General features: G+C 41.6%; 1 protein-coding gene across 2 annotated transcripts in view; it reads left to right on the forward strand.

Annotated features, from left to right (window-relative positions):
- The first annotated feature begins 2,120 nt into the window (after positions 1-2,120).
- UBAC2 (UBA domain containing 2) overlaps positions 2,121-20,941 on the forward strand; it is a 146,726-nt gene continuing 127,905 nt past the window's right edge. Inside the window, exon 1 of one of the 2 annotated variants that reach the window (XM_010959676.3) lies at positions 2,121-2,583. In XM_010959676.3, the coding sequence (XP_010957978.1) occupies positions 2,553-2,583 (31 nt within the window). In that variant the 5' untranslated portion in view covers positions 2,121-2,552. The remainder of the gene's footprint in view (positions 2,584-20,941) is intronic. The other variant, XM_010959675.3, reaches the window with a different exon arrangement.

Consider the following 20,941-nt stretch of genomic DNA (forward strand, 5'->3'; position numbering starts at 1 on the left):
TTTGATTGTCTCACAATCAGGCTCCATACGAGTTGCTTTAAAATAATTCCGTCTGTTTTGAGGGATAGTAATGGAGTTTGATAGAAAACTGATGGCCCATTCCGAAATCCCATCACATGTTAGGGCACATGTTTCATCTCTAGAACTTAGACCCAGGGGAACTACATCCTTTACTATGTTTTGGAAAACAGATGAATCCAAAAAAAAAAAAAAAAAAAGAGAGAGAGAGACAGAGACAGAAAAAGTTCTAGAGAGATGATGTGATGGATTTCTAAGGCGGGTGCTGAAGGAAGACTGCGGGAAAAAAGCACAGCAACCCATCATTTCCCTAAAAAATCCCCACACCATGATTTCCATATGTAATTTTCTCAGCATGGCTTTCTTATCACTGTGCTACAAAAACAAGAAAACCACAGGCAGGATGGTGCAATGGTGTTGGTGCTCTGTCCTGAGCTTTAGCCATGTGAGGGCTTACTTCCCAACTGGAGCTCTGGGTAAGAAAGCTTCTCCTAAAATGATGTAAGTTTGTTGAAAAATCTCATGATAATTCCTTTTTAATAATGTCAATCATGCAGTTTAAAGACTTTATTTAACATTTCTGATACATATGCAATATATGTCAAATCGCTTCAAAATATTTTGATGTCACTGTTTGACTTGTCATTGATTGAAACAAAAAATTCATGTTAGTAGTAAAGAATAAATAAAATATTTTAAAACAATTTTCTTTGGAATACCATCTTATTTATATGTAGGATAAGACAGTCAAACTCATTTTCACAGTCATTGCAAAGTTCACAAGATAATCTTTTATTCAAGGCATTAATTTAAACTTTATTAATAGCAGTGATAACATTCCCTGACTTGTGGGCCTTTCATTAAGATTTTTGGTGACTGAGGCTGTCAATGAGTAATTCAATGATGTGTTAATGTGGCTGCTGCTACTTTAACTTGTTTACAATCCTAGGTTACTAAAGGACATGGTTGCAGCTCCATCTGCTGCACAATGACTCTGAAAAAGGTCTTCTACAGTACGTGGGGGCAGCCATCTACAATAAAGAATTCTCCTGTCCAAAATGTCCATAGTGCAGGTTGAGAAACCCTACACTAGTGTAAGTCATCCGACCTTTATCACAGTCCCAAGACTCTTCTTGTATATCATTTCTGTTATCCATGCCTATATTTCCACTGTGTCTCTTCTCTGGATCATATTATGCATAACTAATTCTGTCAATTACTAGGGATCATTATCTGCCTTGCTTTGTCTGTTGAATCTGCTTTCAACATTGGGGTTAATAGACATAAGCTTGAAAGCGTGAGCCCCTAGAGGGTAGGGAATGTGTCATATAAAATGGATGAATCTAAAGTTAAACATAAAACGTATCTCAAGATTGTGAACAAACTTCACAAATAAAGCCTAAAGAAGGTAAGTCACTCACATTTTTGTCTTCTAGAAATAAGCGTGTTAATATTTTGGCCAACTGACACCTCTCCTTAAGGGCAGGGGCTGTTTCATCGATCTACAAATTTCAGATTTAGCACAGTGCCTGGCCCACAGTGCCTGGCCCTTACAAGTACTCAAAAAGTATCTTTCTTTTTAGTGTACGGTACACAGTTTTGTAGCCTATTCTTTTCGTTTAGCCTCGTAGTTGGTCCATTTCCCCATATGTATTCTTTAACGACGCAGTAACATTAACGTTTCCAAGCTCAAACTCACTTTAAAAACTGTGACTTTGTCTTACTAAGGAGTAAAAATTTTGCAAGGGAAAAAAATTTAAATGGCATGGGCCTAGATGGACTCCAGGGCAGAAGTTTGGGGAGCACAGTCGCTCCGCCACAGACTCACCGCGCCTGGGACACCTGGACACGGGCCACCGTGGATGGGAGGGGAGAGGGGCCAGGGACCACGACCCTCGGCGCTTTCTGTGGGGGCTTCAGGCGGGACCGACATGACGAAAGGGGGGAAAAAGCTCCCCGCGACAGGAAGGGTTTTGCAGCGCCGACTCCGCTCCCATCCACAGAACTACCGCTCCCACTCAGCCGGAACTCGAAACGGTTCGCATCATCAACAGTCCGCCGGGGAGCATGCTCCCGGGACTGCCCGGAAGACTGAGCATGCGTGGAATGCGCCGGGCGTCCCGTCCGGGCAGAGGTTAGAGGTCGCAAGGAATGTCCCCGCGCCCGCATGCCAGAGGAATCCGCTGCTTTCGCGGCCCTTCGGGGCGTGGGAGCGGTGCTGAGTACTGCGGTTCCCAGGAATTACACCCGCTCCTCGGACGCCATCCCACTGCTTTTCCAAGATACCCGAGGCCGTCGGAAAAACACGTAGAGGCGGACCCTTTCCGCTGCGGACGCACTTCCCTTCCCCGGCAGGAAGGGAGGTGGAGTGGTGAAGGTGGACGATCCACGCATGCGCCCTTCACCGGCGGCCCCTGGAGTGGAGTTGCCGGATTCGCCTCCCCGCCCGCAGTGCGCCTGCGCGGTCGCCGAGTCCCTCCACCTCCGTTTCCCCTCCCCCTGTCCCCCGCGGGGGCTCTGAGTCCGGCGGGACCATGTTCACCAGCACCGGCTCCAGTGGGCTTTGTGAGTATCGTCCGCCGCCATCCTGGTTGTCGCCTACATGCCACCCTGAGCACCTCCTTGAGGCTAGGGGCAGTGGGTACTCTCGGTGTTGCAGGAGGTTTGGGGGCTGATCTTTCATCCCCGTGCCAAAACCTTGGTAGTTCCTGCCTGTTGGGGTCAGCGGACACCACCCCTATCCCAGCCTGGAAGGGCGAGTAGGGACTGAGTCCCGCCGCCAGGCCCCTACATATGAACCCCAGGTGCGATGTTCAGGTGCTCCCGGTGCAGCTGCAGGTGGGCTGCGCAGTTAGAGTCGGGCTGGGTTGCCCTGGTGTTTTCCTGGCCCGGCCCCTTGCCCTCAGCGGCCGGTGTGCCGGGTAGAAAGAAGAGGCTGTCCGGGTAGAGGCGGTGCTGGAAGCCTGCCCCCTTCCCAGCCACCTTGCTCCATTCATTTAGGCTATAGAGGGACCAAACTGTCTCTCCCCCAGATGTAAACTCCAAAGTCTGCTTCTCTTAGTGTTACATAGATTTTCTTCCCTCAGTCTCCCTTTGGAGTTTTTAGACAAACAAAGACCGATTAAAGTACTTTAAAGTGAAAGGAAGTTTGAAAGTACTTTGGCACGAAAGCAGGGACATTGCTGCTGGATGTTGCTGTATTTTACTGAGTGTCAGCAGTGGTCAGCAGATAGAGGGAGAAGAAGTATACACAACCTTTTAAAGAACTTTCTTTTTCTCGCTGAAATGGCTTAATTGACTTTTGGTTTAATCGTATGTTAACTAAACAGCACTGAGATTAGGCACTGATAAGACAGCAATGAACTATTTGAACAGCTATAATTTTTGCAATCACTTGTCACCGTTAGTACTTCATGTCGTATACGTGTGAAGTTAATCCTGCTGAGCACAGAGGCAGCTGACATTTCCAAATATTAGCTATTGTGAATGTGAGGAATCTTTTTCTGAGAATACATGTCTTAGTCTGAGAGTGAGTTAGAATAAAGGCCACAGGCATAATTTTAAATCTTCCTCAGATTCTGAAGTGGGTTTAATGTTTCTGATTTGCCTTGTTTCACAACTAATTTGATTCATGGCATCTTTCAAGCATTGGCCTCAAGGATACGTTACAACTACTAGGTAATTAATCTTCCCCAAACTACCCTTTGGATAAAGAACATTATGAGTGTTAAAACTGATAGTCGAGAAAGTGGTATGATTTTCCTGGGATCACACTGTGAACCGTTCACTGGTAGATATGAAACTAATGGTAGAATTCTTCAATTTTATTTGTCTTATTTCATCATTTTGAACTATCCTTCTTTGGTGACCAAAATCCACTTAAAAATTTAAAAGGCAAGAAAAATCTGTTATTGGTTATTATGCTGTATTAGACATTATGTTGGCAAAGTTTATTCAAATTTGACACTAGGTGACTCTGGGGAAGGTAGTACTTGATTACCTATGGCACACGGTTGATGAGTATTGAATTCTAGGAACCAAATGGCTGCCCAGGGAGACACTTAGGCCGAAGACGACTCCTCAGCTGTCTTGTTCTATCTCTAAAATAAATGTATCCGCAGCTTAAGAATTGATGGAATGGCCATTCCTCAGAAGGCCATGTCTTACATGCTCATTTAACAAACATTTTGAGCATCTCTTGTGGGCTGGCAACGTGACCTTGGACGAATCTTAGTCTGAGTGTTTGCAGTGTTTACAGTGGTGTTTAGGCACCGTTTTTCCAGGACCAGTCTTTTGGCAAGTCTGGGTGGGGAAATCTTCTTTGCTTTGAAATTTTTCGTTGCTAGGTGATTTCCTTTAGTTAAGTCATGTGGCCCTTTGGTAAGTCAGAGTTCTGATCTTGAGGACAAATATTCTGCCCAGCGCTGCCCCCAGGGGTGGTGAATAACATTCTCTTTTCAAGGGGAAAAATCTTGGGCATTTCCTACCGCCTGCATATTTCCCACTTCTGTGACTAGTGGTCCCATATATGTAACTAGTGGGTGATGGTGTTTTTGTGTTACATGTGCTTTCCTCTCTCTCATTCATTCATTTATTCATTCAACAAGTGTCCATTGAATACCCACATAAGCCACACACTGTGAACAGAGGATAAAGTGGTAGAATAAAAGAGACCAATATCCAGTAAGTCAACAAATCATGTGGTTTCACATAGTGATAAGTGTTGTGAAGAAAGTCAGAAGGTGGTGGCGTAGACTGAGGTTGTGGAGGACCGCTATCTAGCAGGTGTGATTGGGGTGGATACCTGGGAAGGGGACATTGAGCTGAGACCCAACTAGTGTGAAGGAGCCAGCATGGCAGAGTTAGTGGAAAAGTGTGCATCTTGCAGAAGGGGACAGCCAGCACAAAGACCCGCACACAGGCACCGCCAGGCGTTGTCCAGGTACTAAAGAAAGCTGGTGCTGCCAGGGCAGTAAGTCAAGGGAAGGGCACGTGTGACCATGTCTTTGGCACTGTATTGCTGTCCACCCTGTCAGGTAATTATGACTGGGTAAAAGTGCGTAGGAGTCATGTTCATGCCTTATTTTAGATTCTTGCTTAGAGACCAATGCTAGCACTCAACGACAGACGTGTTGAGTAATAGATGGATCACTTCTTACACTTATTGGTAAGTGTTCCCACGACTTACTCACTTTACAGTGAATTCACTGTGTAACAATGAACTCTACCAACATAAATTGTGAGGCTAATGTATTCCAGGTATAGTTCCCACCCTCAAGGAGTTCAGTGTCTAGTGGGACAATGTTTTAAAAAGCAGTGAAACAACTTCTGTACTTGGTGCTGCAGGTTTATTGCTGGGAGTGGGCTGCTGGGGGAGAGGCACCGTTGAGACTTCCAGTAGAGGTGGTATTTCAGCTGATTTTTGAGGGACTCGTGAGGGTTTGGCAGGCATGCAGGTGGGGAGAGGGCCTCTGTGAAGGACAGAGCCTGGGCAGGGCCTGGCAAAGAGGCAGGAGGTAATGAATTTGGGGATTATTAATTACACTGAAGAGAGCAGTTCCTGCCCAGAGGTGTGCGGTGACATCGTGCAGAGGGCGGGTGAGTCCAGAGCTGGCGGTGGAACCTGGAGAGGGAGAAGAGGAGGCATGGCCACAGCTGCCCCTCCAGGAGCACAGACAGGACTAGGTGGTAGAGCAGAGGCCAGGAAGCAGAAGGAGGTGACAGTCTAGAACTCTGGTTGGGAAGGCTTCACGTTGCCATGGGAAGCAAGACAGTAGATGATTGTTGGGGGTCCGAGCATTATTTTCCACATAGTGTCTGTATCTTGGCCACATAAAAGCAGCCATGGAGCTCTCTGAATGTCCAGATTCCTGAGTCCCATCCCCAGAGAGTCCGACTCAGTAGGGCTAACCTGGGCATCAGAAATCTGAATGTTTAAAACTTCGGTGAGGGGGGATTCTAATGGACAAATAGGTTTAGATCAAGGTGAGAGGATGGCCATTGGGAGATGCCGACAACCCCAGTGAAGGGAGTAGCGGTGAGAATGGACAGGATAGAGAAGGAGGATTCTGAGGATGTGTAGGCAGGTATCTTGTGTCAGTAGAGCTTATTGGATTGTGGCGGAGAAAGAGGAGTCGAAGGTGAGCCTGGTAGACAGGTGCTGTTCACTGAGGTAGAGAGCGGAGAGAGGGAGGAGCTTATCTGGGGGGAAGATGTTTAATGTCGAAGGGTCTGTGAAGTCCGCTGGGAGACACCCAGGGGACGTCTGGAGAGAGGGAGCTGGACTGGACATGGATGGTTAGGTGGGAGTTATGCCGTGGATATGAATGAGGACACTGGAAGCAGTGAAGAGAGTTAGAAGGCTGAGGACTGGACTTCAAGCAATTCCAATCCAATATTTAAGGCATGGTGGAGAAAGAGGAGGTGGCGAAGTAGGCAGAGGGGTGTTTCTTTAGGAGAAAACTGTCTTTACCCAACCTAATTTGATTTGCCCTCTTTCATTGTAAACAAACTCCTGCAGCTTTTTCACTCTCACCACAGTGACTCTGCTCTCCAGACTCCGTTCCTCTTGTTTCCAGTTTATAGCCCAGTTCTGGCATCTTCCACATCCAGTCTGGAAACCGTGGTTAATTACCCACGTTCTCATCAAGACTCTCAGTGAGTGACCTGGAACCCCTGTCCTGCTCTCCTCACCCAGCAAACCCCAACCTCGTATTAATGAGTGGTGTCTGATCCAGGCTGGGTCCTTGGCACGATTGCTCAGTTGCACTTCTTGGATTTGATTATCTCCCTGTGTGCTTCCCCTTTAATTGTCAAGACGATTCCCAGTCTCTGCCTATCCACTCTTTTTTTTTTTAATTAAAAATTATTAAAAAGTTTTTTGGGAGGGAGGTAATTAGGTTTACTTATTTATTTTTTGGAGGAGGTACTGGGGATTGAACCCAGGACCTCATGCATGCTAAGCATGCATTCTACCACTTGAACTATACCCTTCCCTCGCCCATCCACTCTTAACCTGTCCAAATCCAAGGTCCATCACCTGGACACGTCTCCTCCCTAACTTGTCTAACAGTTGTTAGTGTCCACTTCCTAATGTAGGCTATGTTTGAGCTGATTTCTGAGGAATGAGTAAGAGTTTGTCAGGCATACAAAATGTGTTCCTTTTTTCCATCCTAAAAAAATGAGGCACCCTTTTCCTACTGAGGCCCGCCCCCCACCTATTCGTAACTCATTCTTTGCTGCCTTTTCTAGTGACATCCCTCGTTCTCTCATCTGAGAGACTGAGCTTGGCATGTGGTTAAAGGTGATGCTTTCTCCTGTGGGCTCTTCAGAGACCCCCAGAGTACTTCAGATCCCTTATCTGTGGAAAGGAGATAATATTATTCCCTATTTTGTTGGGTGGTTTGTGAAGATTAAGAGATTGACTGTGTGTAAAGCTCCTAGAGTTTTGCCCTAGTGAGTACTCGGTTAGGGTTAGTATTTTCTCCTGGATCCTTCTTTGGAGTCTGTTCTTAAAAATACAGAAGCATAACCACTCCATCTATTAATCATATCCTGTACCTGCCCAACTGCTGACTACTCTGTTTCTTCTTTCCAACCAAGCTTCTTGAAAGATGTCTTCACTTTTTTCCCTTTCTCACTGCCCTCCGCTCTTCAGGCCTCTGTAGTTAACCAGCTGCTGTTTGATGGTCATCCACTGTGGCATGACTCTGTTCTTGGCTCACTGCAGCCTGCTTCCACCCCCGCACCACTGAAGACAAGGTGACAAGGACTTCCTTGTCCACAGAGCTGATGGGTGCCTCTCAATCCTTACCTTAGTGGAACGCTCTCTTGCACTGGCCTTGATGAATTTTTCTGATTCTTTTTTTTTTTTAGTTGAAAGATAGTTGATTTACAATATGATATTAGTTTCAGGTGTACAGCAGTGATTCAATATTTTTATGGTTATACTCCATTTAAAGTTATAATAAAATATTGGCTATATTCTTTGTGCTGTACATTACCTCCTTGTATCTTATTTATTTTATACCTAGTAGTTTGTACTTTCCTAAAACTCCTTATTCTTTGACTTTTTCTTCATACCTCCTGACCACATCTTCTTGGTTTCTTTCATATCCTCGGGGTCTACTGGATTTGGCATTAAGTTGTTGATACTTTACGAACAGCAGTTTCACTGGGTCAGTAAGGCCCAGACCTAATTTTGCTGAGATAAGGAGTGAACCAGAGGGAGAGGGAAGTAGTGAGAGGAGACTGTAGGGATGGACAGCTGGGTGAACCTCAGGGCAACACAGCTGGAGTCAGCCCTTTGAAGGCGCAGAGGCTTGTCAGAACCCAGGGTATCATGCCAAGATTCACACAGCCCTGACGTGGGAACCAGTGCAAATTTATCTGAGTGAGAAATAAAGTTTTCAGCTGAGCTGGAACTTTCCCTTGAGTAAAACTCTTTTTGATCCAAAACTGGAGTTAGGAAGCCTGGAGTCAGATACAGTTAGGGAAGGTTGATGGATCCAAGGTCCAGTGGTTCCAGGCTGTGGTAAGGACCTTCATCCCACTCTAGAGATGGGCGAGCCGTAAGGACTGTGGGTCATTCAGGGTTAGGGTTAGGAATCCGTCCCTCCTAAATAACTATCACTGATAGCGCTTCTTCTTTTAGGCTTTTTCTATGCAAGTGCTTTTCTGTGCATTCTTTCTCTCCGACACACACATGCAGACGCATGTGTATGTGGATTTACACAGACATGGCATTCAAATAGACGTTTCGTTGTGTTCCCCTAATATTATCTTAGATATAGAATCATGACTTTGAAGGATTGTAACATGTATTAAAATGTTTTTCTCCTGTATTTTCCCATTTAAACAGTGTTGTGGTGAATATCGTTAAAGTTATTGATCACATCTTTGACTTCATCCTAAAGAAATTATCACAAATGTGGAATCATAGTGTCAAAGACTGGAACATTTTAAAGCTTTTGATCTGTATTACCAAATCCTTCCAGAAAGGGTGTATCACTTTACACTTGTCAGCAGTGTAGCTCATCAAACTACTGTAACACTTGAGCATGATAATTTAAAGTCATTTTTGCCAATTGAGAAATTGAAAAATGGCATTTCATTGTTGTCCTAATCTGCATTTCTTTGAATGCCTGGGAAAGTGAACTTCTTTTCCTTTTTCACATTTATTGGCCATTTTAATATATATATATTTAAACTGATTTGACTGTTTCTGTCCTTTGCCTTTTTTTTTTCCCCTATTGGAGTGTTAGTGTTTAATTTTACAGATTTATTTGTAAAAGCCCTTTAAGGGTATTAGCTTTTGTCTTGGTATATGTTGCAAATATTTTAACCACTTGTCAGTTGCTTTTTAATTTTATTCATGAAGTTTTTTATATAAAGTTTTCATTCATAAATAAGTCATTAAAATAGATTTAACTCATAAATTTTATTTATGAGCCAAATTCACTCTTTTCTTTTTCAAGTTCTGGGCCTCCTGAGATCTCTCAGATATTCATTTAACATTTTTTGTATCTTATTTATTTTTTCTATTTGTGAAGACAATCTCTACTGCTGTTAAAAATTCAGACTATGCAGAAGAGGAGGAGGTGAAATGTGAAATTCTTCTCAATCCCAGCAACAGTTTGGAAGTTATTCTTGTTGGTTGTTTTCCCCTGTGAATCCAGTGTATGTGTGTGTGTAGTTAATATAAGAGGAATATAAGCATATAGTGAAAAAAAAAAAAAGGAAATAATATGAATTCTCTTCACTAGGAATAGCCACTTTTAAGTTCTTTTTTCTTTGTTCTACTTTTGCAGCTTTTAAATTATGTGTTTACTGATTTGTTAACTACTGGGTCTGTTTATAGGTTCTTCATAGTGAAAGGTGAGAAATTTGCATACCTCCAGCCTCTCCATCTTTTAGTTTTGGTTTGTTACCACTTGTAGTGGTTACCTTTATAATATTAAACAATGGATAAAACCCCGTATTTTTTTGATTTATCAGTTTTTGGCACAGTCAGTAGACCACACTATGAAAATGAGTAAAATTAGCCCAAGAACATATGTGCCACCTCTGTGCTCTTATTTCTTGATTTGTGTTCTGCATATGCCCTGTGTGTTTACAGCCTGATCTGTGATGATAGTTAAACCGTCCATGCTTTGTCTATAGGTTGATTTTATATAGAAATCATAACCGCAGCTGTATTTACATTAATATGATTGTGTATTTATTGTTGAACCGAGGTGTGCGATTAGAGTCATAGAAGAAAATATAGCCCTGGGTCAGAAAACCTGCTGCTTCAAGTAGTCTCTTAATTTCTTTTGATGTCTCTTCACTACTTGAAGTTCCCACTCAGTTACTGCTGTTCCTTGAACCTTGCATCATTGTCTTCTTGGAGCCTTCTGTTTTCTCCCCCGGCACCCCTCCTGCAGCCAGGGTTTTCCTGTAGTGGACATGGGGTAAGCTTTCCAGATGCTCACCTGGCCATTCCTGTACATAGCGAAGGCTGGATTTGTAAGTAGCTGGGGTGGGTTTTCTTTTTATTTGTGGTTAGGGCTTTGTCCCCAAGAGGCCCACACCTCAAATGGCAGGGCTGACTGTAGGCTCCATCCAAGTTTGTAGAGCTGGTGAATAGGCTGATTTCTGTATAGGGTGCAGATGTGTAGGGCAGCAGGTGGGCAGAGAACAGTGAAAATCCCCTACTGTGGGCCACGTTAGGTGGGCCTGCCTCCTTGTGTAAATCTCACTCTGAGTAAAGCTGCCCTTCCTCTTAACATCCCCTCCCACTGCTCCCGGTACCCAGGCGGGCATCTCCTGTGACAGTCTGAAGATGCCCCCGCTCTTTTCTACTCTTCCTCAGCCCTCAGACCCTCACAGCGTCCTCTACGTAGATTGCCACTTTCTTCAGAGAGAGTTTCTTGGTTTGTATTTTGAGGGCAAAGCCTTTTTTTCAGCTGGGATTGTCGATGAATGGCTGTGTGTGAGAAAATGTGAAAGTGTATCTGGGGGTGGGGTTTTGTGCAGGGGCCTGACCCAGCTGTCCCGGCGCGCACCTGCACGTGTGACATTTACACTAGGGATGGTTTAAACAGGATGTGGGCCCAACATGAAGGGCCACTGAAAGAAACGTATGGTAATAATTCTCTTTTCATTTCTTTTTTCTCCTGATTGTAACAGAGAAGTCTCAGTTAGGTGCTAGTCTGAAATACTTCTTTTATAGCAGCTAGTTTCCTACTGTAATGTAGATAACAGGAGGCAGGCCTGATCTTCCTGTCAGCAACAATATTACCTAGAATTTAATAATAAAGGGTGTTTATTTTTATAGTTACCACCTACTGATGATGAAGTGACACTGGTTTTGCTGTAAAGTTTCCTTTAAAATGTTTATTTGACTAAATCATAGTAAGGTGTTTTAAAGGAAAATATTAAATATTAAAATAGGTAATCCTGGGAAATAGCAAAAATTGTGGTTCCATAATGGGAGTGACTGAAGTTTGAGAAAACCTCTAAATTATTCTGATGGGTGACTCTATTTGCTTACGCTCTTTCCCAGGTCATGGTATTTATTGATTAGTTCCCTGGACTCATTTGGAAGGAGGCAGTTCTCTAGTGTTTCAAGGGTTGTTTTATTTCAGTATGACTTCAGGAGGAAGAAAAAGTGGATAGATGTAGGAGTGTCATCTTAAACTGGAATTTTGTCTAGCTGTCTTTTTGCTTTCATTCCTTTTGTTTGATTTTTGAATCCACTTAGAATTAATTTTCATCTTTATAGGGTTTAAGCGGGACTTTTCGTCCCCACCAGCCAGCCAGTCTCAGCACCAGTGGTTACAGATGTTCAGTAGCATCTCTGCTTACATACAGATTAAGTGCTGAAAGGCCACGTACAAGTCCAACCCTGAAGGGATTTAAACTTGGTTCTCTTAATAAGCTTTCTCACCAGGCAGAAGTGGAATAGTTTCCTTGGATCACTAAAGCTTTAAAATCAGACTTGGGTTTTTCCATCTTGCAGACATACATTCTGTTTGCGTCTTTCCCTCCAGTAGACTAATTTAGTCTGCTTGAAACCTCTGCTGAGCAGATAACTCCCTCTCCTGTTTATCTTCTCAGACGTTCTGGTGTTTGTCTTTATAGGTATGGTGTCCTTACTTGTCAGTTTACTTTGGTTGATTTAAAGGTTCGTCACGTCTTGGATCACATAGAACCAGCTCTGGTTTGTCCTGAAGCTGTTGCCGTTAGGACAGCACCTTCGCCATCCTTGTCCTTTACCGCTCTTGGCCTTCTCTTAAATTAGCTTTGCTCTGATAGGCAGGCATTCACCTCAGTGAAGATTCTCCAGGCCAGACTTTGAAAACTGACAGGCCACACGCATGTGTTTTGTTTGATATGTGTGTTGGCAGTGAGGGTAGGGGGGAAGAGAGTCACCTTCCAACATTTTAAAATTGGAGTCTTTCCAAGAGAAATCCAGATTCCTCTTAGCTCTTGAGATGAGATCTGCCAACACCAAGGGCTGAATTGTTAAGTGACAAAACCCCACTGATCCTACACTTTTGACCATCTACCTCCTGTGTTTCACCGATACCTGCCTGGCCTCCTCAGGTGCTTAAATGTACAACAGATTTTCTTGCCAATAACCACACATTTTCTCTTTAAAATTTTTTTTCTTTTCTCTTACAGTTTATTGCATGGGTCTAGAACTAACCCAAGCTTCCCAATTTCACTTTTTCAGAGTTGTTCCTACTGTTGAATAATTTCTTACTATTTATGTATAACATTTATAGTTTTTTCTTTTGGCTTTTAACATTGTTATTTCATGATACTTGTGTTCCTTGTCTAATTAGCACTTTTAATAATGACTACTTTTTAAAAAAAAGCATTTAATGAATGGCTTCATGTTTGTATAAAATCTCCGTAAGAAGGATAAACCCAAGTAGTGTCGGTGAAGGGGCAGGATCAAGAGAAAAGGGTAGGAGCCTAAGTCCATGGTTGATGACGTTCAGGTCTGACACACTTTTCTCTGGCAGGTGAGCCTTTGTGTTCTAGAACTTCCTTTATCAATTTTATTGCTCTTTCTTTTTTGTTTACCCTAATTCTTACTGTCTGAATATTTTAGATGGAAAATACCTTCTATGTCTAGATCTTGTATCTTGTATCTAGAGGGCAGATCTTCCTGCTTCTTGCCTTTTTTGGGCATTCTTTTCTGGAAACTTCCTAGCTTTTCCTCCCGTTTGTATTTCTGATAAGTTTTACGAGTACTGGTCCAGTAACAGGCGTTCACTGGCCACCCTCTAGAACCAGGCAGGCCCCCTGCCCAGCTGTCGGGGGAGGAGCGGTCAGTGACAGGCGCCCGAGACCATCGGACTCTCCCCAGGTGTTAGGAACTGCGGCAGGTTCAGGGATGGCTTACAGCATTTTAATTCTAACCATCGTAGGTAATTGACTGTAAGGAAGATAAACTTGAGACCTTTTGATTCCCAGGCAGTTTACGGAAAGACTTTATTGAGATGGTCACCAGAAGGCACTGGCTGTCCATCACATGGACACTGACGATAATTTTCATCAAGTTTCCTTCCAGGAAGTAGCTCATAGGCCCGGGGAGGAAAGCGGGGTGCACGAACGTGTACCTTGCAGTGCACACGTTACTGCATTTTTGTGGGCTTCCACACGTTAGTTTAGCCCCTTTCTGATGAAAAACTTTAAGGGCGGTACTTCATGAGCTGCCAGGTCATTCTTGTGGGAGCCCTGAGAAGTAGAGGAAATAGGCAGGTAGTCAGAAATAGGGAGACCAATACGGCAGGATATGGCGGCCCCCCTCCTGGGGTGTGAACCACTGGGGTTTCTGACGAGTGTGCTTTAACACGGCTGGCTTGTGGGGACCCACAGGGTTGTTGGGTTGCTGCCTTTTTCTTCCCCTCACCCCCACCCCCTGAATCTAGCCTCGGCTGCGATGCTTCCGTAACAGCCTGCATGGCTAAGCTTTGCAAGACCTGTGGTTAGTGTCTTCAGTACATAAAAGATGCATATTTTTAATCAGGTGAAATTCACATAACATAAAATTCACCATTTTAACCATTTTAAAGTGCATAGCTATTGACTTCCAGCACATTTACATTGTTGTGCAATCATCACCAACCACTGTCTAATTCCAGACCATTTTTATCACTCCAAACTGAAACACAGTACCTGTTAAGCAGTCACTCGCTACTCCCTCCCACTCCCCACCCCTGATGGCCACTAACCTGCTTTCTGTCCCTGTGGATATTTAAATTCTGGACATTTCATGTAAATGGAATCCTACAATATGTGACTTTTTGTGCCTGGCTTTTTTCACTTAGCATAATGTTCTCAAGATTCTTCTGTTTTGTAGCCTGTGTCAGTAACGTGTGTCCTTTCATGACTGAGTAATATTCTGTTGTATAGATATACCACAGTTTGTTTATCTGTTCATCTGTCCATGGACTTTTGGGTTGTTCCCACGTTTCGGCTATTCTGACAATGCTGCGATGAATGTTCAGGTTTTTGTTTGAACATCTGTTTTCAGTTCTCTTGGATATATAACTAGGAGTTGAATTGCTGGGTCATATGGTAATTCTGTTTAACTTTTTGAGGAACCAAAAATATACAAGTGAAATACTAAAAATAGTAATAGTGAAAATCCCTTTGGACCAAGGACCATGATATAAAGATATCAGATTTCCTTTTATATATTAGGAAAACCTTTTTTCTTTGGAGTCAGGCAGAATGAGTTCAAATCTCAGCCCCTCTACTAACTAGCTGTGACTTTGGGCAAGTTACTTAACCTTTCCTAGCCTATTTTTCACCTGGAGTATGCAGATAACTAATTATTGCCTCAGATTTACTGTAAGCATTCACTGAGATGGTATTACACAGAAAGTTCTTTTTTTAGTGCAGTGCCTGGCATAAAGTAATCCACGTACACTGTAATAATTATTTTAGGATAATACACAGTCACCAAAGCCTGATTGCTATTCATCACTGCAGAGAGGTGGCTGTGTACTTTGGTCATTCCAAAGAGGTGAATGACCCAGCAGGAAACATCTTAACCTTTGGTGTTTTATGTTGTCTTTACCATAGATGTTTGCATTTTTACTTTTAGATTCATGCATTGTCTGTTCTCAAAATTTGTTAACATCCCTATTTTCAAAAGTGGAGGGATCCATTGCAGAGAATTGACTTTTTTTTAACCTTCCATTTGATACTACTTGGGTTCCTGATGTTTGAACTACTTCCTGGCTCTAGTCACAGAGAGGCCAGCAGATTGCTAGTGACCTACCTTACCTCAGTGGATGAAGATTTAATCAAACGTTTTACTGAATTAGTCACTAGTTAAACCAAATTATTTTTTCTAATTCTTAAAATATTTTTATAAAAATTTAAAACCTCCCATGAACAGATCATTCAGATAGGTGCTTAAAACACCCCATGTGTTTATGAACTTTTTTTTAGAAGTATTCTATAGTAATGCTACGAGAAATATTTTGCTCTTACTGTTTAGGAACATCTTTTCAAAGCATGAAATATTTTTCTACAACCTAGTTCTTAAAACTGAGTATTATTCCATTTTATGGGTAAAACATAATTTACTCATTTTCCTATTGGACATTTGTGTTGTTTCTGGTTTCTTCACTATTGGAAACAATGCTGTGATGAGTGTCTTTGTAGCATGTTTGTGTATATCCATGATAATTACTTTGGGCTAAATTCCTAGATGTAGATTTTTTTTTTGTATCAGAAGGTTTATATTTATTTTTAAAACTTTTGATCGGCTTAGCATTTAATAGGTACCCACCACTCAGTGTTGCTCCCTCCCTAACTGTCATCTTTTTGTGTCTCCATTCACAGTTGCATTAATTTTTGTTAAGCAGGGGACCACTTTGATTGCTGTTATTGCTGTTTGTGACTGTACATGTCTTTCACTTAAAACCCACCAGGCAGGTGAAAATCCCTTTGGACCATGGAGCTCTGTGGCATGCAGCATAGGAAGCTGTTTTATTTGTAGTCAGATTATCAGGGTTTGTACCTGATTTTACCACTCCCTGGCCATTAGATCAGATACCTCTTCTTGCACAACATTTCTTTGTGCTCAGCCTCACCTCTTACTCCATTCATTTCTACTCTCTTGTCCTGTGTAAACTAGTCTGATTTGGTAGAGGTTATTTCCATATTCTTCCTATAGGACTTCTTTTCTATGGCCACTCTAGACTTCGGAGGGATGGTGGATAAAAATGCATTCGTATTTCTTGCCTGGGTGATAGTTTTGAGATATGTTCACAAGGCTTCTGAGAAGGTCCTGTAGGATCCAGCCCTTGGCAGAAACATCCATCACTCATCCCAGTGACCATCTTGATAATGAATCCTTGTTTTGACCCTCCCTCCCTGTTTCCCTCCCCTTGTCCTTCAGTTCTGCTCCCTGGGATCACATTCTAAAATAAACTGCCTGCCAGTCAGCTTTTGTCTTACCCTTTACTTTCAACAGAACCCAGCCTAAGACATTCGCGATCATGGACAGGTAACTTAGTCTTTGAGCTGCAGTTTTCTCATATGTATAAATTTGAAGAGAGTGGTGTCTGCCTCATACTTCTTTCATTCATCAAATACTTAGTGAAACACTGCTATGTGCCAGGTGCTCTTCTGGGTCTGAAAATACAGCAGTGAGAGAAACAAACAGGATCCTGCCTTTGTAGAGTTTACTTTCTGATGAGGGAGACAGATAAAGGAGTAAACAAAGAAGAATTTCAGAAAGTGGGAAATACTATGAAATAAATAAAAAAGTCATGCAGGAAAGCTACCTTGAGGAGATGCTGTTTAAAGGGAAGACTGAAGGATGAGGAGAAGCTGGGCACGGGGAGGACATTTTGAGTAGAGGGAGTAGCAGGTGTAAAGGCCCTGAGGTGTAGGAGCCTCAGGAGCAAGGAGTACACAGAAAGTGTGGAGAATGGAACTTTGTACTTATGAAGTGTTCGGTAAATGTTGGATAATATTAGTAATAAGATTAGATCAAAAGGACAGCCTACCATTAAGTACGCAGCAGTAAGTGGCCAGTTTTGTATCATGAATTGACAAAAGTTGATTTCATAGAGTAAGCAGATAATTGTACAGGTTGTGAAGAGAGTTGTGCAGTGCATTTTTTTTCATTCTGTCAATACGGTGAATTACAGTGATTGATTTGCTTTGTATTCTTGGAATAAACTTCCCTTGGTTGTGATGTATTATCCTTTTTATGTATAGCTGGATTCAATTTGCTAGCATTTTGTTGAGAATTTTGCATCTAGGTTCCTAACAGATGCTGGTCTGTTGTTTTCTTTTAATGTCTTTGTTTTTGCTGTCAGTGTAATGTTGGCTTCATAAAATGAATTGGAAAGTGTTCTCTCCCTTTCTGTGTGGTGGAAGAGGTTGTGTAGGACTGGTATAAAATTTAACAGTCTAACCATTTTTGAATGTGTAGTCCAGGGGCATTAAGTGCATTTCACAATGTTATGCAACCCCTTATTAGCCTATTAATGTCTTTGAGATCCGTAGTGATGTCCTGTCCTTCTTTCCTGATAGTGGTAATTGTGACTTCTCTTTTTTAACTCATCAGTCCTACTAGAGGTGTATCAATTTTATTGATCTTCTCAAAGAATTAGCTTTTAGTTTCATTGTTTTTTTCTCTGTTATATTTTAGTTTTCTATTTCATTGATCTTAGTTTTTAATTATTTTGTTCCATATGCTCCCTTTGGGTTTAATTTGCTCTTTTTTCTAGTTTTTTTTTTTTTAAAGCTTGTAGCCTTCACCTTCATTTGAGAACTTTTCTCTCAATGTATAAGCATTCTTATATGTTTAACCATATAAGAATGTATAAGCATTCTCTAAATGTGTAAGCATTTAATGCTATAAATTTCCTTCTAAGCACTGCTTTATTTGCAGTCCACAAATTTTGCTTGGTTGTACTTTTACTTTTCATTCTATTTAACATATATTCTAATTTCCCTTGTGATTCCCTCTTTGACCCAAATAATATTTAGAAGTATATTGTTTAATTTTCAAGTACAGTTGACCCTTGAACAATGCAGGATTTAAGGATACTGACCCCCCACGGAGTCAAAAACTTAAGTATAACTTTGTAGTCAGCTCTCTGTAGCTGTGGTTGTGCATGTGTGGATTCAACTGTAGTATGTATTGAAAAAAACCTGTGTATAAGTGGACCCTTGAAGTTCAAAGCTGTTGTTCAAGGGTCAGCTGTATTGGGGGGATCTTCCATCCATCTTTCTGTTGTTGATTTCTAGTTTAATTCTGTGGTAGTCAGGAAACATACTTTGATTTTAATTTCTTTAAATTTATTGATGTATGTTTTATGGCTCAGAATAATGGTCTACTTTGGAGAAAGTTTCAGATGCATTTAAAAAATGTGTAATTTGCTATTGTTGGGTAGAGAAGTCTATAAATATCAATCAGATCAAATTGATTAATCCGGTTTTTCAAGTCTTCTATATTCTTACTGACTGACATAACATATCACAGCTTGGGCGGCTTAAACAACTGTTTGTTTTCTCCCAGGTCTGGAGGCTGGAAGATCAAGATGGTGGCGAGTTTGGTTTTTCCTGAGGCCTTTCTCCTTGACTTGTAGATACTGCCTTTCCCCTTTGTGTTCATATGGTCTTTTCTCTGTGTGTGCACATCCCTCGTGCCTTTCTTCTCTTATAAAGATAGATTGGATTAGGGCCCCACCTTTATGACCTCCCTTAACCTTAAATTACCTCTTTAAAGACCCTATCTCCAAAAACAGTGACATTGGGGGTTAGGGCTTCAACATATGAATGGGGGCATGTATCAGTCTGTAACACTGACTTTCTGTCTACTTGTGTTATTAATTACTCAGAGAAGAGTGCTGAAGACTCCAGTTATATTCATGGATTTATCTGTTCCTGTAAGTTTTTGCTTCATGTAGTTTGAAGTCCTTTTTCAGCTCTCAAATTCTGTGATTTACTGTGTGCCATGCCCCCATGTTTTATTATGAAAAATTTCAAACACGCTGAAAAGTTGAAAGAATGGTATAATGAACACCATATAACTACCGCCTACGTTCTACAATGAACAGTTTACATATTTGCTTTATTAAATATCTGTTCTCTATGTCATCAATTCATCTTATTTTTTAATACATTTCAGAGTAAGTTGTAGTCACTTACTAGTACTCAAGTGTACATGTTGTTAGCTTAACATTTAATAATTAAAGTTCTTTATTTGGGGGGGGTCAAATTTTCATATGGTGAAATGTACAGATCTTGAGTTGATCAATAAATCTTGCTGTCCATAGTTGTACTGTATACTTGTCCTGTGATGTGGGACTTCTTAGACATTTGTATATTGTTGCTTTCCTCATAGGGTTTTGGGATCTGATTTTTGCTTACGTTAGGGGAGGACTTAATGGTAGTGTTATCTGATTTAAGTATCAGATCTGTATTTTTAGGGAGTTAGTTCTAGGCAGAATATAAATGGTTGTATAAATAGGATCAGTTATTATTTCAGTAAATATTTTATTTATTTTTAGCCTTAATTGTGGTAAAACATACATTAACATAAATTTGGCCATCTTAACCATTTTTTTCTGTGTTCCATGGCATTAAGTTCATTCACATTGTTGTGCGTTTGTCTCTAGAACCCTTCATCTTGCAAAACTGAAACTCTGTACCCATTAAACAACTCCCTACCCACCTCAACCCCCGAAACCACCATCCTACTTCCTGTCTCTGAATCTGAATCCTTAGGTACTTCATATAAGTGGAATCATACAGTATTTATCTTTTTGTGTCTGGCTTACTTCTCTCAGCATAATGTCCAGAAGGCTTATCCATGTTGTAGCATGTGAGGATTTCCTTCCTTTTAAAGACTGAATATATTTCATTATAGTCTACTGTGGACATACCACATTTTATTTATCCACTTACCCATCAATTTCACCAGTATTTATTGAGCATCTCTTATTTATCAGTCACCTTTCATTAGACAGACACTTATTGACTGCCTTTAAGGACCTGATCTGGTTATAGGCATGAGGGATACTGCAGCAGTGAACATACACACAACACTGCTGCCTTCAAGAAGCTTATATTCTAGTGGAGACTGAGGATAGGGAGATGGACAATACACAAAGAAATGTATTTCTTGATTCTAAATTGCATTTTTTCACATTTTAGTGTTTCTAATATTGAGTTGTACCTTATAATGGGTGTCATTTTAGGATTATATTTGACAGTGTTTCTTTTTTAGTAACACCTAAAATAATGATGGATTTTGTAATCAGTTTGAATCATAGATTTGGTGAATCACTATTTAATAAGTCACTTGTTGATAAGTGCTATGAAAAAAAAATAAACCAGCACAAAGCGGATAGAGAGTTACATGAGACATTCACAAATAAGGTGACATTTGAGCAGAGCACGTGTTCAGTACAGGTGGTATTTTTTTATAGCAGGACTTCCTCCCTGAGGAACACAGTGAGTTGATTCACATTCTGGTTCTGACTATGGAATGGTAACAGCTTCTGGACTGGTTAATTTGAGTAGCACTGGTGTAGAGGGTAGAGCCTTGGTGGGTGGGGGCGGGGAGAGATGGGGATTTGGGAGCATTTTGCAGGATGGGCCCACATCTTACAGGCATGGTAAGGGCGAGGATGGCGGAATTTTCCCTCTTAGGACTGGCAACAGTTCTTCTTGCTCAGAACAAAAACATTGGAGTCATCTTTGATTTCTCCATTTGCCTATACTTTACATGCAGTTAGCCAGCGAATTCTGCCTGCTGTATCTTCAGAACATATCCCAGTTCTGATCACTCTTACCACCCCCACTTAAACCACCCTGGTCCAGGCCATCATCATCTCTTGTCTGGATTGTGACGATAGCCTCCTAGCTGGTCTCCCTTCTGCCATGCTTG

This window comes from Camelus bactrianus, chromosome 14, assembly GCF_048773025.1.
Source record: "Camelus bactrianus isolate YW-2024 breed Bactrian camel chromosome 14, ASM4877302v1, whole genome shotgun sequence".
Classification (NCBI taxonomy): Eukaryota; Metazoa; Chordata; class Mammalia; order Artiodactyla; family Camelidae; genus Camelus; species Camelus bactrianus.